The 27,399-nt window shown below is 42.0% G+C and overlaps 1 protein-coding gene across 3 annotated transcripts in view; it reads right to left on the bottom strand.

Moving 5' to 3' along the window:
• PLEKHH1 (pleckstrin homology, MyTH4 and FERM domain containing H1) overlaps nt 1-27,399 on the bottom strand; it is a 68,974-nt gene that overhangs the window by 16,702 nt on the left and 24,873 nt on the right. For 2 of the 3 annotated variants that reach the window (XR_013485466.1, XM_021004802.1), the window contains exons 5-15: nt 26,031-26,114; nt 22,433-22,514; nt 21,562-22,340; nt 16,496-16,574; nt 14,049-14,140; nt 12,322-12,472; nt 11,317-11,459; nt 7,434-7,544; nt 6,760-6,846; nt 6,237-6,398; nt 288-368 (exon numbers count right to left, since the gene is read on the bottom strand). Coding sequence is in view for 2 of the 3 variants with exons in the window: in XM_021004802.1 (XP_020860461.1) it covers nt 288-368; nt 6,237-6,398; nt 6,760-6,846; nt 7,434-7,544; nt 11,317-11,459; nt 12,322-12,472; nt 14,049-14,140; nt 16,496-16,574; nt 21,562-22,340; nt 22,433-22,514; nt 26,031-26,114 (1,851 nt within the window). In the remaining variant the exon portion in view is untranslated. The remainder of the gene's footprint in view (nt 1-287; nt 369-6,236; nt 6,399-6,759; nt 6,847-7,433; nt 7,545-11,316; nt 11,460-12,321; nt 12,473-14,048; nt 14,141-16,495; nt 16,575-21,561; nt 22,341-22,432; nt 22,515-26,030; nt 26,115-27,399) is intronic. The other variant, XM_078151548.1, reaches the window with a different exon arrangement.

Below are 27,399 nucleotides of genomic sequence, written 5' to 3'. Positions count from 1 at the left end.
TAGCTCAACAATGCAGAAGGCAGAATGAAGTTCAGTTGGAAAAATACAGCCAAGCAGACAAGCAACATAGGCAGACGTCATTGGCTAGGCATCCTAGATGGAGGCAGGTAACTGAAATTTTTAGATATTGAAAGGACAGGTCAGATTCAGCAGGGACTACCAGAAATCTATGGGTCCAAGGAAATTCAGGGGTCTGGGTGACTGGTTTTTGATTTTGAAGAAACAAAGGAATGGATGCTGATGGCCCCCAAGGTGAGGGCAAGCTGTCATTAAATTGAGTAAAGTACCTTGTCTTCATGGCTTCGATAGTAGTAGAAGGTTTTTCCAATCAGAGAACACCAGACCAGCTTGGAATGACCATGTTTTACCTAGTGAGGCACAAAGGAAGCAGCGTGACTAGTACAGCTGTTGTCTACATGTGGCCCAGGCATCTTGCTTTCTGTTGTCATCTAGAAAGTTGCACGAGGAGAGCGCAATCCTTAGTGACCCAGGGAAAAAGCAGACGTTCATTTCTGTCCCTCTGCTTGGAAAGCAGCTACTGCCTAGAAAAGGCATTCCAACAATCCTAATTCTTGATGTCTAGAGCCACCGTGGCTACAGCTGCTTGGATGCTGGCTGGCCTCCCTGCCTTGTATCTTCCCCAGTCCAAGAGACTCAAGTCTTTCTCCAGTCAGCTGTCAAATTGATCTTCCTGAGGTACAGATCTGACTGTATCATCCCCTTAGCTCAGTAACCTCAATATCGCTTCCAGGATCAAACACAAATTCCTTTGCTTCGTTTTTAAAGTCCTTCACAACCTTGCTCCCTCCAGTCTTTCCAGTCTTTTAACATCTCACTCCTCTCCATGTACACTGTCATCCAGTGACACTGACCTCTTCGCTGTTCCTCTCACAAGACATTCCATCTCCCAATTCTGCATTTTCATAGGTTGTCCCCTATGTCTAGAACTCTCTCCTTCCTCAGCTCCATCCAAGCCTCCTTGGCTTCCTTCAAGTCTCAGCTAAAGTTCCACCTTCTGTCCTCCTTCCTTAATCTTAGGACCCAAGAGGGGGGGCGGAGCCAAGATGGCAGCATGAAAGCAGTGACTTGCTTGAGCTCTCCTGCAAACCCCTCCAAATACCCATAAAAAATGGCTCTAAACAAATTCTGAAGCAGCAGAACCCACAAAAAGACAGAGTAAAACAAATTTCTAGCCCAAGACAGCCTGGATGGTTGATCAGAAAGGCATATCGCACCAGGTGGGGAGAGGAGAGCAGTTCGGCATGGGTGAGCAGGCCTCAGAGGACTGAATCACGGGCAGCTGTGGTGGCTTCCAGACTCCTCAATCCAAGAAAGCCAAAGACAACTTAGAAGGTCAGTGGGAAAAGTCTGTTTTTGCAGTGAGAGAAGAGCTAGGTCAGAGCCAGCTCCAGAGCGCAGAGCACGGGTGCCGGGGTGGTGGCCCACAGACTGAGGGGGAATCAAATGGCTGATCAGAGGGGGACTGCAGAGATCTCTCTGCTGGTGCTGAGGCAGGAATCTCTTGCTTTGCCCCTGCTTGGATCTGGGTCACAGTTCTGGGTGGCGCTCCTGGGGTGAGGAGGAGCGCTGGCATGGTGGAGCTGGTAGTGGCCAGTGAACAGGAAACCCTCCTCACAGTTCCAAGAGAGAAAAGACTGCTTGTGGCTGGTCACTCAAAGACCAGAGTTCAGTCCAGGAAAAGAGTAAACACCTCAACCCTTATCGTACCACCTTGGAAGAACTGAAAATTTACAGGTCCCTAGAGGTATCTCTGAAAACAGCTATACAAACCCCCGAAGCTTGGGACAGTACATTCTCCACATTGGAAGCAGACTTTTACCTTAACAAAGAGTTTAAAACTCAAGTAGTTGGCTGGGATCATGAGCAAACCTCGCAAAAAGAGTCAGACTATATTATCTTACTTTGGTGACAAAGAAGATCAAAACATACAACCAGAAGAAGACAACAAAGTCAAAGCTCCCACATCCAAAGCCTCCAAGAAAAATATGAATCACTTCCAGGCCTTGGAAGAGCTCAAAAGGGATTTTGAGAAGTAAGAGAAGTAGAGGAAAAACTGGGAAGAGAAATGAAAGTGATGCAAGAAAATCATGAAAAACAAGTCAACAGCTTGCTAAAGGAGACCCAAAAAATACTGAAGAAAATAGCACCTTAAAAATAGCCTAACCCAAATGGCAAAAGAGGTCCAAAAAGCCAATGAGGAGAAGAATGCCCTAAAAAGCAAAATTGGCCAAATGGAAAAGGAAGTCCAAAAGCTTACTGAAGAAAATACTTCCTTAAAAATTAGAATAGAGCAATTGGAAGATAGTGACTTTATGAGAAATCACAACACAGTAGAACAAATCCAAAAGAATGAAAAATTAGAAAACAATGTGAAATATCTCATTGGAAAAACAACTGACCTGGAAAATAGATCCAGGAGAGAGAATTTAAAAATTATTGGACTATCTGAAAGCCATGATCAAAAAAAGAGCCTAGACATCATCTTTCAAGAAATTATCAAGGAAAACTGCCCTGATATTTAGAACCAGAGGGCAAAATAGAAATTGAAAGAATCCACAGATCTCCCCCTGAAAGAGATCCCCAAAGGAAAACTCCTAGGAATATTGTAGCCAAATTCCAGAGTTCCCAGGTCAAGGAGAAAATATTGCAAGCAGCCAGAAAGAAACAATTCAAGTATGTGGAAACACAATCAGGATAACACAAGATTTAGCAGCTTCTACATTAAGGGACCACAGGGCATGGAATATAATATTGGAGGGCAAAGGAGATAGGATTACAACCAAGAATCACCTACCCAGCAAAACTGAGTATAATCCTTCAGGGGAAAAAATGGTCATTCAGTGAAATAGAGGACTTTCAAGCATTCTTGATGAAAAGACCAGAGCTGAATAGAAAATTTGACTTTCAAATACAAGACTCAAGTGGAACATGAAGAGGTAAACAGGAAAGAGAAATCATAAGAGACTTATTAAGGCTTGAACTGTTTACATTCCTGCATGGAAAGATGATATTTATAACTCATGAGACCTTTGTCAGTATTAGGGTAGTGGGAGGGAAAAATATATGTATGTATGTATGATAGATAGATAGATAGATAGATAGATAGATAGATAGATAGATAGATGGCACAGGGTGAGTTGAAGATGAAGGGGTGATATCTGGAGAATAAAATTAAGGGGTGAGAGAGGATTATACTAGGAGAAGGAGAAAGGGAGAGGTAGAATGGGGTACATTATCTTCACAAAAACAGACAAGAAAAGGTTCTTACAGTGGAGGGGAAGAGGGGAATCTTATTCTCATAGGATTTGGCTTAAGGAGGAATAACATACACACTCAATTGGGTATGGAAATCTGTCTTACCCTACAGGAAAATAGGAAGGGGACAAGAGAGCAGGGGGATGATAGAGAAGGGCAGATTGGGAAAGGGGTAATCAGAAGGAAGTACTTCTGAGGAGGGACAGGGTCAAAAGAAAGAATAGAATAAATGGGGGGCAGGATAGGATTAAGGGAAATAGAGTTAGTTTTTCACAACATGTCTACTATGGAAGTGTTTTGCATAACTGCACATGTACCTATATTGACTTGCTTGCCTTTTCAATGAGGTGGGTGGGAGGAAGGGAGAAAATTTGGAACCCAAAGTTTTAAAAACAGATGTTTTAAAAAATGTTTCCACATGCAACTGAGAAATAAGAAATACAGGAAATGAGGTACAGAAATCTATCCTGCCCTACAGGAAAATAGAAGGGGAAGGGATAAGAGAAGGGGGGGAGAGATAGAAGAAGCAGACTAGGGAAGGTATTCAGAATGCATGCCATCTTGGGGTGGGAGGGCAAGAGGTGAAAATATGGAATTCAAAATCTTGTGGAAGTAACTGTTGAAAACTAAAAATAAATAAATTTATATATGAAAAACAATCTTAGTACCCAAGACTACCCTCAATTTATCCTGTATATATTTTGTTTGTACATAGTTGCTTGTGTGTTGTCTTCTTTATCAAACTGAGTTCCTTGGGAGAAGGGACTATTTTTTGTCTTTCTCTGCATCTACAGCAGAGCTTAACATGGTGCCTGGCAAACAGTAGGTACTTAATAAATGCTAGCTGACAGACAAGACCACTTTGTCTTTTTTTTTGCCCTTTAAAGTCACTTACCCAGGCCCATCTTTATCCTTGTCACTGTTGCTTACCCACTACAGCTAGCAAAGTCCCTTTGCTTTGTCAAATGAGGCAGGAGAGGCTGTGACTTAGGGGCTAAAGGGAATGGAAGCGGAACCAGATGGGTACTCTTGGTTACCATAAACAAGACCCATTTCAGGCAACTGTTTCCACATTTGTAAAAAGAATGAAACTAATAATCCTCTGTTTCTCGAATATGATGTGAGGATGAACTAGCTAATTTCTAGAGCTTTGGTCTCCAGACCTAGTTGCTAGTATGCCACTATCAGTAAAGATTTTTTGAATATACACCCTCCATGTATGTCCATTACTAATATATAAATTATATACATGTACTGTTACGCTAATAGTAACAAAAGATAGGGACTGTACCTGTGATCTCACTGCTGTCGGGTAATCACATGTGAGGAAATTCTTTCTATCAATGAAGATCAGTGCCTTTTCTGCAATTTATAGTCTTAGACAGTTGCCTACCTCATTGAGAGATTAAAGTGACTTTATGAGGGTCACACAGTCAGTACGTATTAAGAGATAGGACTTGAACCCAGGTCTTCCTGACTTTGAGACTAACCTTCTATCCACTATGTAACACTGTCTTCTTTTTTTTTTTCCTTTTAAAAAATTTCAATTTTATTTTATCTTCAAATTCTTTCCCTTCCCTTTCCCCCTCCCCCACCCATTGAGAAGGCAAGAAAAAGGAAACTCATGACCACTATATATAGCTATGCAAAACAAATTTCCACATCAGCCATAACACTGCCTTTTTAACAATTATGTGCATTAGAAAACTTACACAAAAGTTGAAATTTTAAGAGTATGAGAGATAAAGAGGAAATAATATTTGATCCTGGAACTAATAGGGAACCACTAGAGTCTGAGTCAGGCAACGTACGTTTCTGAACCTATACTTTAGGAAAAGTCATTTTGACAGCTGTGTGGAGGATGGATTGGAGTGGAATGAGACCTGAGTCAGGGAGATGGATCAGAAGGCTGTTTCAGTAGCCTAGGCAAGAGGTGGGGAGGATCTGAATTAGTTGTGGTGCCTGTTTTTGAAGAGAAGGGGTTGAATTTGAGACATGTATATTGGAGGTAGAAACAGCAAGGTTTGGCACCTCGTTGGATACACAGGGTGATTGGATACATGAGAGTGAGGAGTGGATGATACCACCAAAGTTTCAAACCTGGGTGACTAGAAGGATGGTGGCACCTTCAATAGAAATAGAGGAGTTCAGACAGTGTGTAGATTTGATGTAGAAAGGTAACGAAGTGAAATCCATCCATGCTTGCTCATCTCGTGTGAGTTACTCTGTCCCACCAAAAATGAACTGGAACACAAGTCCTCTCTCTTTCACCCTGCAGGGGTGCTTGCCACAGACAGTTATGAGGTGATCTGGGGGGTACGGTGTAGGTATGTTGGGGGCAAGAATTTTGCCCATATGTGCTAGTGCAGATGCCAGGGCCTCAGGTTGTAAACCCCGAGAGGGGCCAAAACTAGGTGGAAAGTGGCGAGGTTAGGAGCTTCCATGCAGCAGGACACCAGTGGTTGGAGGGCACAGTGTTGGAAATGATGGATGAAGGGGGGGGTGTAGTTCTCCTAGAGACAGACCCTTTGAGTAGAGAGGCTGATCTACAACCCATCTTTTAGCCCTTCAGGAGGTTGATCACGCACTGTTTGGGGTCATGCCAAGGCCCTATACTTTCAAGATTATTGGTCTAGAACGTGCATGGAGATTCTGAGTAAAAGGTGCTATATGGAATAATGATAGTATTATAAAACATTTTACAAACGTCTCATTTTATCCTCACAATAATCCAGGGAGGTAGGTGCTATTATTATTATTCCCATTTTAGTTAGTAGAATTTGAGGCTGGTTTTGAACTCAGGCCATCTTGACTTCCAGTCGCGTGCTCTATTCACTGTGCTATTTACCTGGCTGTATGATGTGTTATGAGGCAGTATTCCATAACCCCTTCTGGCCTCTTTGCATCCTGTCTCCTCCACTGTCTTTTCAGGAGGCTCACAATATGGGGACTGCTCGTACCTTGGTCAGCCAGCCTCTCACCGTGGGCTTAGCCCCACTCTGTGGCAGGGCTGGAGATCCAGTGGCCTGCACCTTCAGCAAGCTTTGGAGTACCCGGATCCACTCCTCCAGCAAGTTGGGAGAATCTGCGGTCAGGTAATAGGTTTTCTTCTCAGAGATGAGCTGTAGGGGATAAAGGGAATGAGGGGGAAATGGAGGAAAGGCTTTGGGTCTTCACAGATCCCAGGGTTTATTGGCCCATTTTCTCAGCCTCTTTTCTCTACACTTCCCTCCTCCCCCCACTTCCATCTTCCCTTTTCCATCTTTCACCATCACCTTCTCCTTTTCTATGTTTTTTTCTCTCTTTCCTCCCTTCTCATATCCAGATGGGAGTCCTGGCCAAATCTGAACTTAGCATCTTCTCTACACACTTTGATTACCTAACATGGACTCAGTTACTTCTAGGCTCACTTTTTAATATTGTCCTCAGCATCTGGGCCCTATTTCAGAAGATGATGAGTGTATGTACGCAAGTAAGACTCACCTGAAATGTCTGTGCGCCTTCCCCCCGGACAATGTGGCAGTGGGAGTTCAGTTCCACTTGACCTTGTGGTTTCTGGATCACATCACTCTATAGGAAGAGATGGCAGAGAAGCAGGGTTGGAGGTATGGGGGCATTACTACCTGAATCGCCCAGTTTTCATTTTTCACCCTCTTGTAACCTTCTGACATGTCTTGGGGAAGAGGACACACAGACTTTCCTGGTGGTACTGTCTCAGTTCAGGAAGACTTAGCAGAGGACAGGTACAGTGCTTGGGATATGGTACTTAGGCTGTGTTTTATAGGGTAAGAAGTAAGAACTCAGTCAGGTCCCATTGACTGAGGTTGCAAAAGGACAGACTGAACTACTAAAATGGGTCCAGATGCCACCTGGGGAGCTGCCAAGCTTTATGGCCCTCAGGCTTTTCATACCACATCCTATTCTGAGCCTCACGGTTGTAATGTGAATATGCCAGTTTCCTCCAGGGTTATATTCCGTCTCAGTGGTGTTCTCCATGTTTCTGGTTCAGTGCTTGCTGAAGTTCAGATGAGGGGTTGGTCTTTGACTCCTTCTCCCCCTCGCCCCTGTCTCTTGCACTGTCCTAGCCTATGCTGCTCCTCCCTTGGGCACCGTCCTGTGATTGTGCTATGGTGATAGGCCTGTGGGAAGGACCTTACCGGGGACTTGTAGTACATGATTTGTCTGTGTCTTAGAACAAACCAACGTCTTTTCCATGTCTTCACCCGACTGTCCATTTTCAGTAGATAGCCTGACTTCTCCAGTGATTCCTACGGACGCGGAAGGAAGTGGAAATTGGGGTGGAAAGAACAAACAAGAGAATCTGGTCAGAGCTATTAGATATACTGTAGGCCACAGTTATTCATATGAAACCAATGACTATATTATTGTTGTTGATAAGAGTAACTAGCATATATATTTATCACATTAAAGTTTGCAAAGGACTTAATAAATATTATCTTATTGATCCTCAAAACTCTGGGAAGTAGGTGATATTATTACTCTCATTTTACAGATGAGGAAACTGAGGCAAACAAGAGGTTAAATGACTTGCCCAGGATCACACAGATAGATAGACTTTAACTCAGATCTTCCTGATTCCCAGTCCAGTTCTTTACCCACTGTACTACCTAGCTGCCTCAATTATTGTATCATCATTAACCTACATTTATTGGGAGTTTACAGATTCTCAATGATGCCTCATATAGGGTAGCATACTCCTCCTAGTGGTATAGGATACAAAGAGGTGTAAGACATGGTGTCTGCCTTTGAAAGGCTTAGGTGAGAAAATAGATACAAAAATCAATAGCAATGTAAGATAAAATATGACAACTGCTAAATGAGTGGTAGTTCAGAGAAATTATCTCTGGGATTGGTCTTGAGATAGTCCAAGAAGTTTTCACGAAGAAGATAGAGCTTCGGTTGATTAGCGAAAGGACTTAAATTGTCTAAGAAACAGAAGGGAGGGCATTCCAAGGAAGGAGCAAGGACTGGTAAGCAAGGACTGAACAAGGTGTCTTTGTCTGGGAGTAGAGGGTTTATGTAAGGGAAAAGAGGGAGGTGAGGCTAGAAAGGCTGTTCATAGCCAGGTCTGGAGCAGTCTGTCCTTCCTTACTATCTGGACTCTTCAAGACAAGTTGCTCTCCAATTCAATTTAATAAATACTTACTGAGCACCTATCACGTATACTGTCTCCACTGCCTACTTGTAATGCAGTCAGTACCCTTCCTCTTGCTGTCCCCTTAGGGACCTCATTTCTCACACAAAGAATATAGGGTTAGAGAATTCTGGCAAGATGACTGAGGGACCAGTCCAGTCTGAGTTCAGCTCCTCTGTATCACCTTGTAGAAGGGGTTGAATTGGGGTATACCTCCAGACAGCATGTGCACAGGTGTCCTGCCTGCTTCAAGTTTGCCATATATGGTTAAGTCCTGAAGGTGCTTTGAGATGATAAAGTAGGCTCATTACAAGTCACTTGGCAGGGAAAATCAGTAACTCAGTGGACCCATAAAAAGCAGTGATCTGTCCGTAGTTACTTTCTTCTTTTCTAGCTACAGATCATGCCAGGACTATTTAACAAACTGATTCGTGCCTGTCTTGACTCCTAAGGACACACATGGAGTCCAGCTTGGGGTGCAGACAACAAATTATGTCAGCTCAAGGGGGCGCTTTGTCTTTGACATGTTCAGAGCCTCCTGTATACTCTGGGTTCAGTGTTTTTGGAAAATATGGCAACTCAAAAAAATAAGTTCAGGGGACCCCTTAATAAGTCTCCTTTTCCCCACCCCCATTATGGCAACCAAAGCACATGTCCTCCTGCTTGGGTGAGCCTGAGGCTGAATCTAAGAGTCTTAGTTGCCTCTTCTGCTTTGTGTTTATTTTCCTGCTCCCAGGTTATTGAACAATGATCCTGAGACGGACTTGTTCAGTCTTGGAGGCCATCTTGTAAGTTGGAGAGCTGGGTCTGTTGGTTGGAGTGGATGGTGGCAAGGGAGTTTCTGCATGAGAGAATACTACCAAATAAGGGGACAAAGTCAACCTCTAGCCTGGTTTGCCAGAAAACACAGACCTAGAGAGTATTGTAATTGGGGGTGGGGAGCAAAGTGATGCAGAGCTAATTAAGAAGAACTAGGAGAATATGCACAATGAGTATAACAATGTACATGAATCCAGCACCAAAAAGCAGCTGAGTTCAATTGCAATGACCAAACTTGGTCATAGAGAATGGATAATAAAATACTCTTTTCTTTTAGAGAGGTGGAGAACTATGAACATAGAATGTCTCAAATTTAGATTTTTTTTTTGGTCTGTTTAACTTAACTGGTTTTTTGCTGTTGTTGTTACAAAGGAGGGTCCAATGATAGGTTGTAATATAGGAAAATGACTGGTGTAAAAACAAAAATGTATCAAGAAAACGCTAAATAAATTCTAAGAAGGCAAGACACTGCAAAAGAAAACTACAGAAGAATATTACTACTCAATATTGATGCAAGAGTATTAAGTAAATAACAGCAAAGAAGCTACTAGAGTACATCCAAAAATTATTCATTACAACCAGATTGGATTTGTATCAGGCATGTAAGGATGGTTCAATATTGGGAAAAACAACTAGTGTTTTTTTTAAACCAGACTTGTGATTTCATTGATGTAAGAAGCTCCTGATGACTAATCAGGTCAGTACCTTCTCTGCAACGTATGGATGGTTCTCGAGAATTACTTGGAGTACCAAGAGGTTGAATGCTTGGCCCAGGGTCAGTGGTATGTGTCAGAATCAGTATTTGAACTAAGATCTTCCTGACTCTGAGCATGTCTCCTTTTCCATGAAATACTCACTACAACATGCTGTTTTCTTAGCATCATTAATCATATTTATACCAGAAATCCCTAAAATCACGTGATTAGACAAATGCAAGCAGAAAAATTCTTTGACAAAACGTAGGCTTATTTATGTTAAAAATGCTGAAAAGAATTTTTGATATGATCCAAAGTGTTGATTAAAAAGCAAGAGCAGCTAACAGTGTTTGTGATAGAGAAACACTGGAAACTTTATCCAGTAAGATAAAGATTGACTCAAGGTTACTCAGTGTCTCCACTGTTAATGCTAAAAATTCTAGCTGTGGCAATAAAGACAAGGAAGAGAAATCAAGAGAATAAGCATAGACACAGAAGAGGTCAAAATTATTTCTTTCTGCAACTGGAAACAAACATACTCAACAATTGACCTATGACTGAACGACCTGTGATATAGAAATATAATGGAATATTACTGTTCTGTAAGGAAAGACAAATAAAAAAAAATCAAAGAAATACAGAAAACCCTGTATGACTGCCACATTGTCAAGAAGAACAAACGATATTGGTAGCTTTGTCAAATTAAAAGTCATGTTCCTTTCTCTCTCTCTCTCTCTCTCTCTCTCTCTCTCTCTCTCTCTCTCTCTCTCTCTCTCTCGTTTTTTGGTTTTTTTTTTTACTTTTAGGCAATTGGGGTTAAGTGACTTGCCCAGGGTCACACAGCTAGTATCAAGTGTTTGGTCTGAGGCTGGATTTGAACTCAGGTCCTCCTGACTTCAGGGCTGGTGTTCTATCTACTGCGCCACCTAACTGCCCCTCCTTTTCTCTGAATGATGTATAAACTTAAAAAATGGAATGTGACATGAATTATCAGTTGCAACCATGCTATTTGGGCAGGTTTGCTTCACTGTTTTCAGAAAATGCACTTTTAGGGGGGTTTATTGGGAAGTATCAGTTGCATCAAAACAAAATATTGCCAAATACCAAAGATACATTTTATATATATATATACATTTATATATATATATATATATTTAAATATATATGAAATATATAAATATATGTTATATATAATAAATATTATATATATATATATATTTTTTTTTTTAAAAACAAGGATAATCCTAATGCACTTGACCTAAGATGTGTCAACCTTTCTTTGTAGTTTCTAATGAAAGGAGTATGGTAAATCCCCAGCTAAGTCTTCTCCTTTTCAGCCACTGGGGGCCATGCTTCCAAGGTCTCACTCACCCCATAGGATGCAAATCCATCAATAGAATAGATTGAGGTCCGTTGAACTTTATATTCAGGCTCTGAGTAGTCACTGTCCAGGGAACAGGCATCTGGGGGAACAGCATAGTCACTCTCTGAACTCAGGGAGGATATGGAGACACCTGGCCATGGAAAAATGGGTCTGGTGAGAGGAGATAGTCAACATTCCCATGCCTTTTTCAAGCATCTACCCTGCCCATGTCAAGCAAAGCTGCCCAACCTCCTGAGTAAGTAGTGAGTTCTAATGGGCACAATCATATCTTCCTCTTCCTAAAGCAGGCCAAAGAGATATGGGAAGGGGTAAGTTGCTTGGGTGATGGGGTGATCACACTCCTTAGTTATCTCAAACAGTGGAAGAGCTTTAGTGGTAAGCAGTGTTTCTCTTCATGAATCAGTCCAGGCTGTTCCCACCTAGTAATTCCTATTGCCCCTTACAAAGAAGGGGGTAAGAGACCAAGTGGTATTTTGCAAGGAATTTTTTTTAAATGAACCCACTTTACTAAAGGGAGCCTGGGTGTATCTTTTCAATTCTGTACCTCAGTTTCTCCATTTCTAAAATGGGACTACCATCCTAGCATCCTTTCTCTTTCTTTCCCAGGAATTTAATGAAGTTTAAATAACTCATTCAAAAGATTCAATGTGAAGTCTTTGGAGCAAGGTGTTTTAAACTTTTATATATATATATCTTAATAACTACATTTCAATAAAATAATTTTCCTTTGTAATCCTATGTGTATTTTTAATACATTTAAAACATTACTCCAAGAAGGGGCATATAGACTTCCCCATACTACAGAAGTGGTTCATGACACCAAAAAGGTTAAGAACTCCTGCTTTAGAGACTGACTCTTCCAGTAGCTAATGCTTATTGGATAGGAGTGGTGGTGTCCCACAGCCCAGAGGGGTCACCTCCACGGCAGAGTTGGGGTACTGCCTGCTGGCTAAGATTACTGAGGCTTTATTCATGCCCCAGGCTCCCTGTACCTCTCTTGATAGCCCGTGGGCTTCCTGGCACACTGGCCTTCCTGGACTCGATGCAGGTGATGGAAGTTTGGAAACTGGCCTGAGAGCTGCAGTCATCATCAGAACCAGAGGACTCATCCAAGAAGGGCATGGTGCTGATCTGGGTCGCTCTCTGGAAAGCAATTCCCCCCACCCCCCAGGAGAGTCATGAGCATGTGACTATGCAGAAGACAACAAGGGCTTCCTCTCTAGTTTATCTTACCTCCTACCACCTGGAGTAAAGTCTGATCAACAGCTCCTAAGGAATAATGAGAGCTGGGCAAAGTTCTGGGGGAGGGTACCGTACTTTTTATAACAGCAAACATTTTTTAGGGACCTACTATGTATGAGATTTTGGAGAAGGCGCCTTCTTTCATGGAGTTTATGGTTTAACAGAGGCATAAGATACGGAGAACTATAATGTACAGACTTATGTCAATGAGTTACAAAAATGCTATTTAAGTTTTGAGGGGAGGGCCATCACTGATGATACACATGGGTGTATATGCTCAGTCGGTCCTCAGATTTCATGGAGGTAATGCTCCTAGAAATTGGCATGAAAGTAAAAAAAATGGAAACACTGATACATTGAATCTATGGGAAATAGGGGGTTCCCACAACCACCCCAAAACTGCAATCGTTCACTAGAGAGTGCTGAAAATACACTTTTCTGCATACAATTTTTTATAACAAAACATCCATTCTAATACATACTTTTCCTAACATAGTAACCATGAAATAACCCATAAAATGCAATACACAAAATAAAATTGGTAACATGCAAAACATTTTTTCTTGCTAGTAATTCCCTAGAATTCTGTGACCTTTTGTGCTAATATCCCAATTTAAAAAAATTGATTCCACACAATAGGATATTGCTGTAAACCTCTCTACCTCAGCCACCCCCTGAAAACCAAGGGAGAGGTTGCTCGGATGTTAGTCACTGCAGTTGGAAGACTCTGAAACTGGCGAGTTCTCAACATCACCTCTGACACTTGGAATGCATGGGAGCTCTTTACAACAGTAGGTGAACAAGACCAGTGAAATGTCTAGTAGGATACCAGCTGTTCTACAAACTTGCACACATCATACCTCTCATTTTTTTCTCTACTACACATAGCTACAGATGTGTGCTGTTGCCAACATGAAAGTAAAAATGAGGTTACTAATAAAATGATGCAAATGCTTTAAGTCATGAAAGTTAAATGTGTGAATGTTGATGATTTTATGTGTTTGGGGATGTGTATCAGGGAACATTTCATGGAAGAGGGACAACTGAGTTGGGATTTAATGGATGGGTAGGGATTCAACAGATGAAGACAGAGACTAAGAGGGACTACTAATTATTTCACTAGTGTCACCATCCTGATTTCCTGGACATTCTCTTCACCCCATCTTCCCTGGTTCTCTTCTCAAAGAAATTTTCCAGACTTAATTCTGACGAGAACACAACTGGCCTAGCTCCATAAGGCTAGGGACATATTGAAGGTATGATTAAGTTTGGTCCCTCCCAAGGACTAATTCTCTATGGGAACATGTGAAGAGAGTCCTGGGAAACTGTGCTCAATACTGAGGGGCATAATACAGGTCCTGCTCAGAGACGCATAGGCATGAAACCCTGACCTTAGATACTCATGCCAGTCTTACCAATCCAAGCTCCAGGGGTCTTCTCTAAAAGGTGTAATCATCCCCAATTCTTGGTTCCTTACCCCCTTCAATGTGGTGTAGACAGGCACATGGAAGTTCTTGTAGACGAGCTTGGAGAAGGACCCAGGGGAAGTGAGGGATGTAGAACTTGAAACTGGAGGTGGGAAGAGAGAGAAGAGATGCTATATACTGGGGCACCATAACTCAGGGAGGGGACTGGTAGAGGGAGGAAATGACTAAAGGGGCAGCTAGGTGGCGGAGAGAACTGTGCTTGGAATCAAGAAGACTCATCTTAAAGAATTCAAATCTGGCCTCAGACACTTACTAGCTGTGTGACCCTGGGCAAGTCACTTAGCCCTATTTGTCTCAGTTTCAGTCTTCATCTGTAAAATGAGCTGGAGAAGGAAATGGCAAACCACTTCAGTATCTTTGCCAAGAAAACCCCAAAGGGGGTCATGAAGAGTCGGACACGATTGAAATGACTGAACAAAAACACAAAGGGAAAGGTGGAACATGACCTTGAAAGGCCAGTCTAGGGAGACACTAGACTTATCTTCAGGCCTAGAGTAGGAAGACTTGGGGGAAACAATACCCTTGCCTTTTTTTCTGGGCCATGAACTGCACTGCAATATGAGGAGGAAATGGGAGAGTTCAACATCGGCATATAATCAGTGTTCTTCCCTGTCTTATATCCAGGGAAGGGGCATAATGCCAGCTCTGAATAGGAAATTATTGACTTTCTGAGAAGCTTTCACTTTATCCTACTCCCTGTCCCAACTCTCCTCAAATCACAGAATGTCAGAATTAGAAGGAACCTCAGATATCACCCAGCCCAATCCATACATGAGCTTGACTCTTTCTACAACATCCCTAATAAGTGGTTACCCCGTTTCTGTTTATAGTTCTTCAGCAATAGGAAACTCACTGCCTCTTGAGGTATCCCTGTTTTGTTTCTCCTATTAATAACTCTCATTGTTAGAAAGCCAAACTCTTAAGAGGCAGCTAGGTGACACAGTGGAAAAATCACCGGCCCTGAAGTCAAGAGGACCTGAGTTCAAATCCGGCCTCAGACCAAACACTTGACACTTACTAGCTGTGTGACACTGGGCAAGTCACTTAACCCCAATTGCCGGGGGGGGGGGGTAAAAAAAAAGAAAGCCGAACTCTTAAATATTCCTTTGACCTCCACCAGAATCATCTCCAGGGAATAGAAAATCTGAGTGATAGCCCTTTGGGGGTTTCTTAAATTGCTTCAGAAACCAGATTTGGAGTTAGAGGGGCTACTATCAAGTGGTGTTAAAAAAAACCTCTAAACTTAATATTTAACACATATGTAATTAACTGTTGTGTTGTTCTGGAAAGAATACTGTCTTAGAGGCTATTAGATCTAAACTCTAATCTTGCCTTGACTTTAAGCAAATCCCTCAACCTTCTCATCTGTAAAATGAGGAGAATAATACTCCTACCTCACAGGCTCAAATGCACATGAAAGTGTCATGTAAATGATAGGTAAAATATTAAATGATGGCCAGCATGGTAGGTACAATGAAGAGAGAACTAGCTCTGGAGCTAGGAATTCAGGTCCTGCCTCTAACATATACTGGCTATTTAAACCTGGGCAAGAAGTCAGTGCTGTAGGCAATTCTCCAAAACTCTAAAAAATTGTAGAGAATAATACTAGGAAACAATAGCTAACATATATGTGTGTGTGCGCGCATATGTATATGTCTATATCTATATTATATATATATCACTTAAAGATTTGCAACATGCTTTACACATTTGATCATCACAACAGCCCTGTGCAATAGGTGCTGTTATTATCCCTATTTTACAGATGAGGAAACCGAGACAGGCAGAGGTTAAGTGACTTGCCCAGGGTCACACATAGCTAATATTTGAACTCAGGTCTTCTTGATTCCAAGTCCAGGTTGTTCCTTATACAGGTGAAATCACAAGTCCAGTCCATAGCCATTCCCTATCCTTTGTAAATCATTGGTACCCTCCCTCCCCACCCCAAATATTAAAGCAAAGAGGCTGTACTGACCACTGCCTCTTTCCCTTTCCCATATCTTCAGGCCGCCTTTTTGTGGCTCTTTTTCATTTTCAAAGTTGCCTTCAATGTTCATTTTCTTTTTTTTTTTTTTTAGTGAGGCTGTTGAGGTTAAATGACTTGCCCAGAGTCACACAGCTAGGAAGTATTATGTGTCTGACACCAGATTTGAACTCAGGTCCTCCTGACTCCAGAGCTGGTGCTCTATGCACTGCACGACCTAGCTGCCCCTTCAATGTTCATTTTCACGGCTTGCTTTCATTGGCATAAAAATATCGGGAGTGGAGAGGAGAGGGTTGCTGCTTTGCTTTAATATTTCCTGGTCCTAAACCACCCTAGAAAGGGTACCCTTTCCCAAAGTCTCCTTTCCTCTTTCTCCCAGAGACAGCAGTGTCTCCTCCACCCCACTCCAATCTCCCCCTTGCCCTCTAATTTCAGATCTGGTTTGGGATTTACCACAGGAAGAAGCATCATTTCCAGGAGACACCTCAGACAGCTGCATGCCAGATGAGGCCACGGCATAAATCCGACTCTCCTGAAATGACAGCCCTTAATTAGGATTGGCCCTTAGGGCCCCTAAGGGGAAAAAAAACACACCACAACTTCCTAACAATTAGACCTGCCTCGAAATGGAATGAGTTTACTTTGGAGGTAGTGGGTTTTGCTTTCCTGGAGGACTTTAGGCCAAAGCTGGATGACCACTTGGATGCTGTAGTAAGAATTCTTTGTTTAGGTTCAAGTTGGACTAGATGAACCGCATGGTCTCTTCCAATTTTTTTATGCAGCTCTTTAATGGGAAAGGGTTTTGTTTTTGTTTAGTTTTGCTGTTGTTTTTTGTCAAGTATAAGATGAGCTAGAAGCATTTCTTTCTAAATCCTAGATGCGTGCTGAGTCATAATTAGGACTTTTGGCAACTAAGGGTTAAATTAGGTTGAGCAGTGGAAAAGTGTGGGAGGATAGAGGCTAGGGTACCTGAAGGGGCAGGGGTGAGGGTGGAGAAGACAGAGCCAGATACTGAACTTATTGGGAGAGAGGGAGAGTGACCTGAAGAGCCAGAGATAGAATGAGCTTTAAAGTTGAGAAAGAAGGTTGCTGAGTGATGGGGACAGAGGGAAGGTCTGTAGATGGCAGTAGAGAGCAAGGAGTCTGCCTGCTTCTCTTTCGCCTGGGTGTCAGGTTGGGGTTGGGGGCAGGGATGGGTATGAGACGAGAAGCCAGCCTTGGAGACAGTCCAAGAGAAATAGTATTTTCAGGAGAAAGCTAGGTTTCAGTGAATACCACGTGGAAGGAATGTGAGAGGAATCAATCTAGATAAAGGGTAGTTTGTTAATAACAGAGGATGGTTCCTGAGGGCAGAGGAGGATAGAGACAGAGGAGGGTTAGCATGGAGCTGGATAGGACTGACTAGGTAAGGAGAGAAAGCAGGGTTTAGAAAAAGGGTGGGAAGGTAAGTGAACTCAGGAAAGACAGACCTGCCCAGGTGCAGCAATGGGGATTAAGGGGTGGTTTGATCCCTCTCAAGCCTCCTTGACATTCACTCCCAGTGACCATGCCCCTCCTGCCACCTTACCAAAGTATATGGGGTGAATGTCAATATCCTAGTGGAGGGAGAAGGATTGCCCATTTCCTCTTTCCTCCTTCCCCAACCTCCACTGCTATTAAAACCACCCCCAACCCTTGTGGATAAATGGGGTCAGCAGAGATGTTACTGGACCATAGTGGGGATAAAGTAGCACCATCCCCGCTCCCAGGAGAAAGCAGTTTCTCTGAATATGGTACCTGGGGAAAAGCGGAAAAGCTTGGGCTGCCCTTATCCTAGTTATGGCTGCACAGGGGTGGGTCGGGGAGTAGGGCTGAGCAAAACTTTCCCTGGCAGGGATGAAAAACTGAACAAAGGGAGAGTGAAAGTTGAGACTGGTGATAATGGGGAACTAAGATCTCAGTCACAATACTGTAATGTGATTAGGGAAAAGGGAAAACAAAGTGACTATTCTCTCTGAGCCATTTAACTATTTGGAAGAGGACTCTGAGGAGCCACTTAAAAGGCATCAGTGAGTGTAAAAAAAGATTATTTCTTATACCTGGGATGATGCCTAGTCTTCTTTAACTCTACTAAGGACTGAGCAAGGTGAATGGCTTAAGTTGTAGCTAGAGAAACTTAAGTTAGATATAATGAACTTCCTGATAGCTAATTGTTAAAATATAAGTACGCCCTCCTCTTGATTCTCAGCTGTCTACAACAGTTTAAGTGTAGTCTTTTCTGAAAGTCAAGTGAGGTGCGGGTAGGGAATAGGTTCTGCTGACCTCTGAATACCCCCTCTCAAAATCTGAAAGTCTGATTCTCTAATAATTAACAGTTGACAGAGGTAATACTGTTCTCAGCAATTCTTAGGCTTTACACTGGTCTCTCCTGGGGAGAGAGAATTATGAAGGTAGCTGGGAGTTGTGCATACACTGAGAAGATGCCACATAATCAACCTTAACCCAGTCCTAGCTTTTTCTATGGGACACAAAATACCAGGTGAAAGTATGGAGGGTGTGATGGAAGCCATTATCTCATATTACCAACGCCTTTTCCCTATATTCACTTGGTGCCCAGCAGGGGAAAGATGCTAGCATGCCCTGTAGTCATTCATGTGCAAACATCTCAATCGAACCAGTGAAGATAGAACACAGATGCTGCTGCCATTTATTCCCATGCAACATGCAGAGGCTGAATTTGGGCAAATGGTGAGGTTCTACTTCTCTTTACTGGCCATCTCTGTTTATGCCTCTGGTTACTTCTCTTGCCCTGGTCCTCCCTCCCTCTCTAAGCCTATGCTTTGTGGGAAAATCCTATTTAAAAAGCCATTATCTGATCTTAATGTTCCCATTTTGATTTATTATAGACATGTGTATTAATGTATTACCAACCCAGTTCAGTACTCTCCCCTCCATTATACTCTGCTGTGGTCCTTTTGCCCTCTTCTGATCCCCTGCTTCTTCTTCTCCCTTTCCCCTCTTCCTTCCCTGGGAAAACGCCGCAAGAACTGCCATATTTCTGTAACCTTTAAGGCAGAGGCAAGCTACCATGAGGCAATTCTCGATAGGGAAGGATTCACATTCTCAGGTGTCTCTGGCTCTTCAGTTCCTGTTTTCAAATATCTGCAAAACCAGCTCTTCCCAGGATCCATCCATCCAGAGCTGGGATGACAGCTACTAACACTGGTGAAGAAAAACTGCTGTACAGAAGGAATCAGGATCTTTAGCTGACCCTGAATACCTCCAGGCTCTTTTCCTTCTCCATCTTTGACCAGGAGAGAAGAGAGTTAGGAATTGTAAATGCTGAAGATTGTCCTTGTGCATGTCCTTTCACCCAAAAGGACCAGATGATTTTGCCTGATATGACCAGGACCAATCTTGGGCAAAACTGCAAAGGAGATGAAGTCTATCTTTATCACCATGCAGGGGATGTGCTAGCGTTAGCTCTGACTGGCTACTGAGAGCTGATTTTTAAATTTGCAATGGGAGCCTTTACTCTTCCAAAATCAACTACAAATCATTAATTGTCTAGACTCAAAGTGATGGAAGAAGTATTAAAAACGCAGGTTAAATTTAAAAGTATGTTGTTCATGCTTTCCCCGGCCCCTCTCCAATCCACTTCACCACTTGCCCCAGAGAGCTGGTTGTTAAATATCCACTAGTACACTTTTGGTACCATCCCACCTCTCTGTTTTTCAAGCTGGAAGGGATCTCAGAGGACATGTAGTTTTACAGATGAGGAAACTAAGGCCTGAGAAAGTTAAGTAACTGGCCCAAGAACACCAGGTAGTAAATGTCAGAGGTGGGATTTGATTTCATTGATTTTATAGTCAGTGCTCATTCATCTGTGTCATTAGCTTGACTTGGGAGTTGTCTTTCCCTTCCCCAGATATTTATATTGTGCCTCATTCTTGCTCTTAGCTAGCAGTCAATCTCTGTAAAGGTAATTACTAAGAATAGCTTAAGGTAGGAGTTCTTAACCTAGGGTCCATGGATCCCCAAAGAGTTCATGGATAGATTTCAGGGTGTCCGTGAACCCCCTAAAATTTTATTTTTGACTTCACTAACATTTGGTTTTCTTTGTAATTCTATGAATTTTATTTTATTCATATAAAAACATTATTCTGAGAAGGAGTCCTTAGGCTTCATCGGACTGCCAAAAGGGTCTAGCACATAGATAAGAATCCCTAGCTTAAGGTATGACCCTCCCCAGTGGGTATTTACATTCTTAAAGAGTATTCTTGTTATTCTTATTATTATTGTTGGGGTTTTTTGTTTGGCTAGACAATGGGGTTAAGTGACTTGCGCAGGGTCACACAGCTAGTAAGTGTTATGTATCTGAGGCCAGATTTGAACTTAGGTCCTCTTGATTCTAGGGACGGTGCTCTATCCACTGTGCCACCTAGCTACCCCTTTAAAGAGTATTCTTTAAGAAAAGGTCATCCAACTTCTCCCCCCTCCCCCAATACTGGATTACACCAGCAAAAATTTCTATGTATGTGGACCGCATGAAATTTTTACAATTGATCCCAGGCTCCAACAGGACACCTGACAATAGTCAGTCATATAAAAATAGCAGATTATTAGATTATTAGGCTATAATGGCCTAGTAAGTACTAACTAATTAAAGAAAGCCTTTTTTGGGGGGATGCTAAAAATTTCAGGCAGGCCATACCCTTGCCATGTGTGGATAGACTACATCCGGCTAAGAGGTCACATGTTGAATAACTGGACTTTAAGATAATTAGAAAAAAATCTTTTTGTGGGGCTGATATTTTGTCAGGAGGCTATCTATACATTGCCTCCTCACTGGGGAATAGATCCTGGGCATTGGGCTGGGCTTACAAAGAGAAGGGTGTACCCATGATACTTTGATCCTTCACTCTTTCTCCTGTTTCCAATAGTCCATTTGCTCTCCCAGGAGGGCAAGATCTGATGAAGATTCATTCAGAGGGTGAAAAAAGGAGGCAATGGGGCAGAAGGGGGGTCATGCTATTTTATATCATAGTCGTAAGCTTTAGAGTCCAGATTGCCTGGGTTCAAAGCCCAGTTATGCACCTTAATGCTGAATCAGTTTTCTGACTTTTGTAAGATGAAAGGTTTCAGCTAGATGATCTCTAAGAGTCTTCTGGCTCTAAATCTTACAAGTCTATCTATGGGTGCTGATTCCTGATTGAAGTTGTACCCCTCCTGCACCTGACTGCTTAGCTCATACATGCAATGTTCATTATAGGCAGTCAGGTGGCATAGTGGATTGAGGGGTGGTCTACAAAGGAAGACAACCCACCTGAGTTCAAATCTATGTGTCCCTGGGCAAGTCACTTAACTGATGTCAGCCTCAATTTCTTCACATATAAGATGGGGTAAAAATAACACCTGACTCACAGGGTTGTTGATAGAGAAAACATTAAGACACTTTGAAAACCTTTAAACGCTACAGAAGTGTTAGCTACTATCAGAGTTATTCACTCTCCACAGAAAAGTGAACTGAAAATTCTTACCCAGGATGGGAATTGGTGGAGAGGGGGTGTAGGAGGTTTGCTCCCCATCTCTACCTCCCTGGCACTAGGCTTCTCCAGCTTTTCTTCATCTAATCTAGACGTCAGCTCACTGCCTTTGACTTCTTTCTTATCTGAGGAGGGCTCTTCTTCATCTACCTTCTCAGATTCTCTCCTTTTCTTCTGGTCGATGTTTGTCTCTTTCATGGGAAGGGTATGGGTCTGGGAGGTCTGGAGAGTGCTAATTTCAATGCTCATCATGCGTTTGAAGCGTCCAGTTCTCAGCTGGGGCTGGCTGTAGCGCCGCTTGGCAAGTTGGATGCTGTCCCGAGGGTTACGGAACGCCCAGACCTTTGGCAGGGTTATGCTGTTGCCAAGGACTCTTTTCTTGGCTGGGAGCCTCAGCTTAATGGGCACCCCTCTCTGGAAACTACCTAGGATTTCACCTAAGTGAGCTGATTTCTGTAGCCCCACAGTACCTCCAGGAGAAAGTTGGGGAGCCTTGGCCTCTGGAATTTCTCTGCAAATGACTCTCCCAGAACCTTTCAAAGTGTTGCCTGCTTCAGGAATGAGGTCATTGTCCTGCTGGGTACCTGGAGAGGATAAGGAGATGATTGCTGTCAAGGTACTCAGAGCCTGGGAGGCATTGTCTCCAGACTGTTTGCCTGCCACAGCTCTTCTCTGGCCTTCACAATGGGTACCTGTCTCTGAAACTACAGAATTCTTCTTTGACGTCCCCTGGAAGGACCACAGTAACTCCCCGGGTAGCACCATGGACAGATCTGGAGATAGGGAGGAAACAGACAGGTATCAATGACAGTGGTATCTTGGAGTCTCCCAGAAAGCTGCCCCGAGAGGAGAGACTGCTGCCTACCTCCCAGGGCCTCTTGAAGTGCCCTCACTTGCCCTATTAGGTGCTGATTGTAGCTTTTCAGGTGCTGATTCTCCATCTCGAGCTGTTCAAAAAGAAAAACATTCATTTATAAGCCTTGGTTTCAGCCGTCAGCTCCAACTAAAAATCAAAATTAAAATCCCATGGAACCTTCCTCTCTCCTTAGTCGCTATTTGGCCTTTGCTAGAACAGAAAAGCTTGTTCTTTCTCTCCTCAGGACTGTCTTTTTCTTTTCCAATCTTGTTTAGAACCATCTCAATTTATAAGGTTCCTTTGCAACTCTGGTCTGCGAAGTTTTAGAATTCAAGTTTTCTACTTTAGTGAAGTTTTATGAAGTGATCAACCTATGACTATTAGCACTGGAAAGGATCTAAGAGATCAACTCAAACTTCATTTACAAATCACTCTCTTGGTCTCAGATTCCTTTTCTGTAAACAAATAATAGTTATTTGTTTGCAGGCACTCTTCTCTGGGGGAAGCTTCCTGAGAAACTCTAAGACATCATCAGTTTCCTCCCCATCTCTAGATCTCTCCACGGTGCCCCCAGGGGAGCTACTTGGACCCTCCAGGGAAAGCCAAAGAATTCGCTACTTTCAGCATCAGTACCCATCCTGAAGGCAAGAGAAGAGTTATGGATCCTCACAGTTGTTGTGAGGAACAAATGAGGTAATGTATTTCTATACACAGTGCTTTGTAGAACTTAAAACATTATGTCAGCGGCTTTGTTATTATTATTATTATTGTTATTTTCATTATTGGATAAGGAATCTGAAACCCACGCAGGTGAAGTGAGTTGCTGAAAGCCCCACAACTAGTTAGGGGTCCATCTGGGAACAGAACTCAGGTTTCCTGACTCCCAGTCTAGTGTTCTTCCCACCACACCACAATAATTATTGAAAAGATTCTGATAAGGACATAATAGCTACTAGGGAACTGACTGATCTGTGCTGAAGCCTTTTCTAGGTCTTAAGCATAATCAACACACTGAAAATATTGATGATAGTAATAATAATAGCATTTATATAGAACTTTAACAGTTTATAAAGTACTTTATAAGTGTCATCTTATTTTATCCTTACAACAACCTTAGAAAGTAGGTGCTGTTATCCTTACTGCACAGGTGAGGAAACTGAGGCAGAGGTTGACTTTTTTTTTCCAGGCCACACAGTTAAGTATCTGAAGCTGAATTTGAACTCAAGTCTTCCTGATTCCATGTCCAGTGTCCTATCCATTGTGCCACCTACTTGCCTACTAATAACTGAATATCTACAGTAGAGGGGAAGATGGCGTGGTGGGGTGGGCAATGCTTGAATCTTACCCTCATTGGAATTGGCTCCAAGAGAGAATAACATAGATAGGAATCATAACTAGGAATGTGAATGGGATGAACTCACTCATAAAATGGAAATGAACAGCAGCGTGGATTAAAAACCAGAATCCTACCATATGTTATTTACAAGAAACACACCTAAAGCAGAGAGACACACACAGACTAAAGATAAGGGGTTTTTATTATGTTTCAGCTGAAATGATAAACTGAATATCTAGGAAGATATGACCTGGTGACTTGACTACCACATCACTTGACTTGATAGAAATCTTAGAATATCCTGGAGGACTCAGTTAAACCAAATAAACTGTACTGAAATCATATCATTGTCACAGACTAAGCTGTTGCCCATAATCCAACTATACATAACACTGATCTATCAAAACTTAAGAAGGGGGCAGCTAGGTGGCACAGTGGATAGAGCACCGGCCCTGGAGTTGGGAGGACCTGAGTTCAAATCCTGAGTTCAGATCTGGCCTCAGACACATAACACTCATGAGCTGTGTGACCCAGGGTAAGTCACTTACCCCCAATTGCCTCACAAAAAAGCAAAAACCAAAAAACCAAAAAACCCCCCAAAACTTAAAAAGACTTTTAATAGATGTCATACTACCAAATATGCATACTTTCCATATTTCCATATGCATCATGGAATGACAAACTTTGAAAAAAATAGACCTAATAGAGGAGATCAAGATCCTCAGGGGACAGGATGGGGTGCACGATATCATCCCCGCTGTCCTATCTACTACTGGAATTATAACAATGATATTTTTAGTGAGCCTACAGAGAATGAGCTTACATCCTAATATTTTTATTCAACTACAAAAGCCAGTTAATTTATCCACATTTTCAGAAGTCCATATAGGCAGCCAGGTGGCACAGCAGATAGAGCATTGGGCCTGGAGTCAGGAAGACCTGATTTCAAATCCTATCTCAGATACTTACTAGCTGTGTTACTTTGTATAAATCACTTCTTCTCTGCCTCAGTTTCCTCATTTGTAAAATGGGGATAACAATAGACTCTGCCTCTCAGGGTTGCTGTGAGAATCAAATGAGATATCTGTGAAGCACTTAGCACAGTGCCTGGCACATAGTAAACACTTAATAAATGCTTGTTTCCCACTTTTCTTCCACAGAACATTAAATATACATATATTTTTAATTGCAGGATAGCAATTTTTCTCAAGAATTTCCATGTGAACCTCATCGAAAAAGATGTGAAGAAAGAAATGATACTAATAATAATAAAAATGAGAGAGACAGTATTATCCTCAGAATCCTCTTGGGTTCAAGTCTAGTCTCTGACACAAACTGGGTATGTGATTTTGGGTAAATCACTTTATCTTTCCTTCCCCCACCCCTCAAAAAGTAAGCTTCAGAATAGCTGCCCACCAACATTGCTAGACAGTATCTCCCTATGGAAGAGTTCTTTAAGCCAATGAAATCATAGATACTAAACAGTCAGTTAATAAACATATATTAAGCACCTACTATGTGCCAGGCACTATGCTAAGCAATAGGGACTTAAAGAAGGCCAAGAGGCAGTCTCTGCTCTCAAGGACCTCACAGCTCAGCTCTAAGAATAATAATAATTATTATTTCTACAGGGCTTATAGTAGGACATGGATGAAAGTAGCAAGTACGTGATGGGTGGGTTTGGTGGGGCTGTGACCTGCATTATTATAGGGATTACTCACATTAATCAGATCACCGATTTATTGGTGTATAACACTTTAAAATTTACAAAGCACTCTCTTCAAGACAACCCTATGAGGTAGATATTATCTATTATTCATTTAATATTATGTATTAATATTAATATTACCTAGGTATTATTATTCCCATTTTTCATATGAAGAGACTGTGGCTCAGAGAATTTAGGTGACTCATCCTAGTTAGAAAGTTATAGGAGCAGGAACCTGAAGCCAGGTCTCAAATGCCAATCTCCTGACCTAAAATTCAGTGTATTTTCCATTAAAAAAAAGTAGTTAAGCTTTACCAGTAGTGGGAAACTTGTCCCTGGACACTACTCTTTTCTTGCCTCCCTTTCCCTTCAAATAACAATGTTATTTAAAAAAAACAACAACGACAAGAGGCTATGGTCTGGGGATTTGGGAAATTTTAATTAGAAAGTGGAAAGGAAAGTATACTGAAGCATTCCACAGTCTGAACTGAGTGAATGGTTAACTACCCAGAGCCTTTCTCTACTTCCTCCGGGAATCCCCCAGGACCAAGTGATGGCTGTACCTCTCCTAACTTCATGGTCACCCACTCCTTGATCTTTGCGGCTTTCTCTTGAACAGTCTTTGCATCTTGAACTCTTAGCTGCTTCTGAAACAGAAAATCGCCACTGATTAGAATCAGTTTCCAGTCTAGTGGAACCATTAGGGTAAGGAATGGGACACGTTGAACACTTCTGAAAGCAGAAGCCAAGGAAGATGTTGGCAGGTAACCTATTGGAAAATCAGACCTACTAAGAGATTATAACTGCTCTAAGTACTTGGCTGTCTTACTTACATAAATACCAGGCAGCTGGGTGGCACTGCATAACACAGCATAGAGGGCTGGACCTTGAGTCAGGAAGATTTGCATTCTAATCTGGTCTCAGACACTTACTAGTTGTATGATCCCAGGCAAGTCTAAACCTCTGTCTGCCTCAATTTCCTCAGCTGTAAAATGGATATAATAATAATAATAATAATAATAATAATAATAATAATAGCATCTACCTACCTGGGTTGTTGTGAAGATCAAATAATATTTACAAAGTGGTCAGTACGATGCCTGGCATATAGCAGGCACTTAATAAATCCTTTTTCCCTTTCCCCTTTGTCCCATACACATGGACTTAAATAGCAGCAAAAAAGATTTTAATCGGATTTAAGACACTATAAAGGGATTTTTATGGAACTAAAATGGGTGTCATTAAGTCATGGACTTTAAAAATTGGACTTGACCTTGGAAATCATCTAGTCAAACCCTCTCATTTTAAAAATGAAGAGGCAGAGGCCCAGAGAAATGATGTGAGTTGCCCAATGTCATCCAATCAGTTCCTGGCAGAGGCCCAATTAGACCTTAGGGTTTTTTGCATTGAATTCAGCACTCCTCCTCTTAAATCATGATGATTTGCATTGGAGAACACTAAAATTTTAGAGTAGGATTCACAGCAGGATTCCACCTAGATTGCAATTCCCTTGGTATTTAAGTGTTATGGTATAGTTCTGGTCAAGTTACTTGACCAGAAAGATAGGGGGAAAATCTTAAATTAACATTTTAGGCGTCACAGACTAGGGAAGATCAACCAGAAATTAAGTTTAAACATCTTTGAAATAAAAGGAAACTGGGATTCCAGATGAAAAAGGTCAGTTTACTCACATTTTTTTTCCCTAGGAACACGTCACTTTTCTATTCAATCTCTTAACATTGTAGGAGGTACTAAGGAGACCCCATTCCTTACCCTCAAGAAACATGGGATGAAAACATGGTATTGGTGGAAAGAGTTGAGTTGGGACAACCTGAATTTGAATTCTGGCTCTGGCACTAAGTTTGTGACCTTGAGCAAGTCACTTAACTTCTCTGGGGTCTCTGTTTCCTTTCCTGTAAAATGAGGTGTGAT

This window comes from Phascolarctos cinereus, unplaced genomic scaffold (assembly GCF_003287225.1).
Source record: "Phascolarctos cinereus isolate Bilbo 61053 unplaced genomic scaffold, phaCin_HiC Scaffold_3;HRSCAF=262, whole genome shotgun sequence".
NCBI classification, from domain to species: Eukaryota; Metazoa; Chordata; class Mammalia; order Diprotodontia; family Phascolarctidae; genus Phascolarctos; species Phascolarctos cinereus.
The sequence above is the reverse complement of the archived record's forward strand: the minus strand, read 5'-3'. Positions and strand labels throughout refer to the sequence as shown.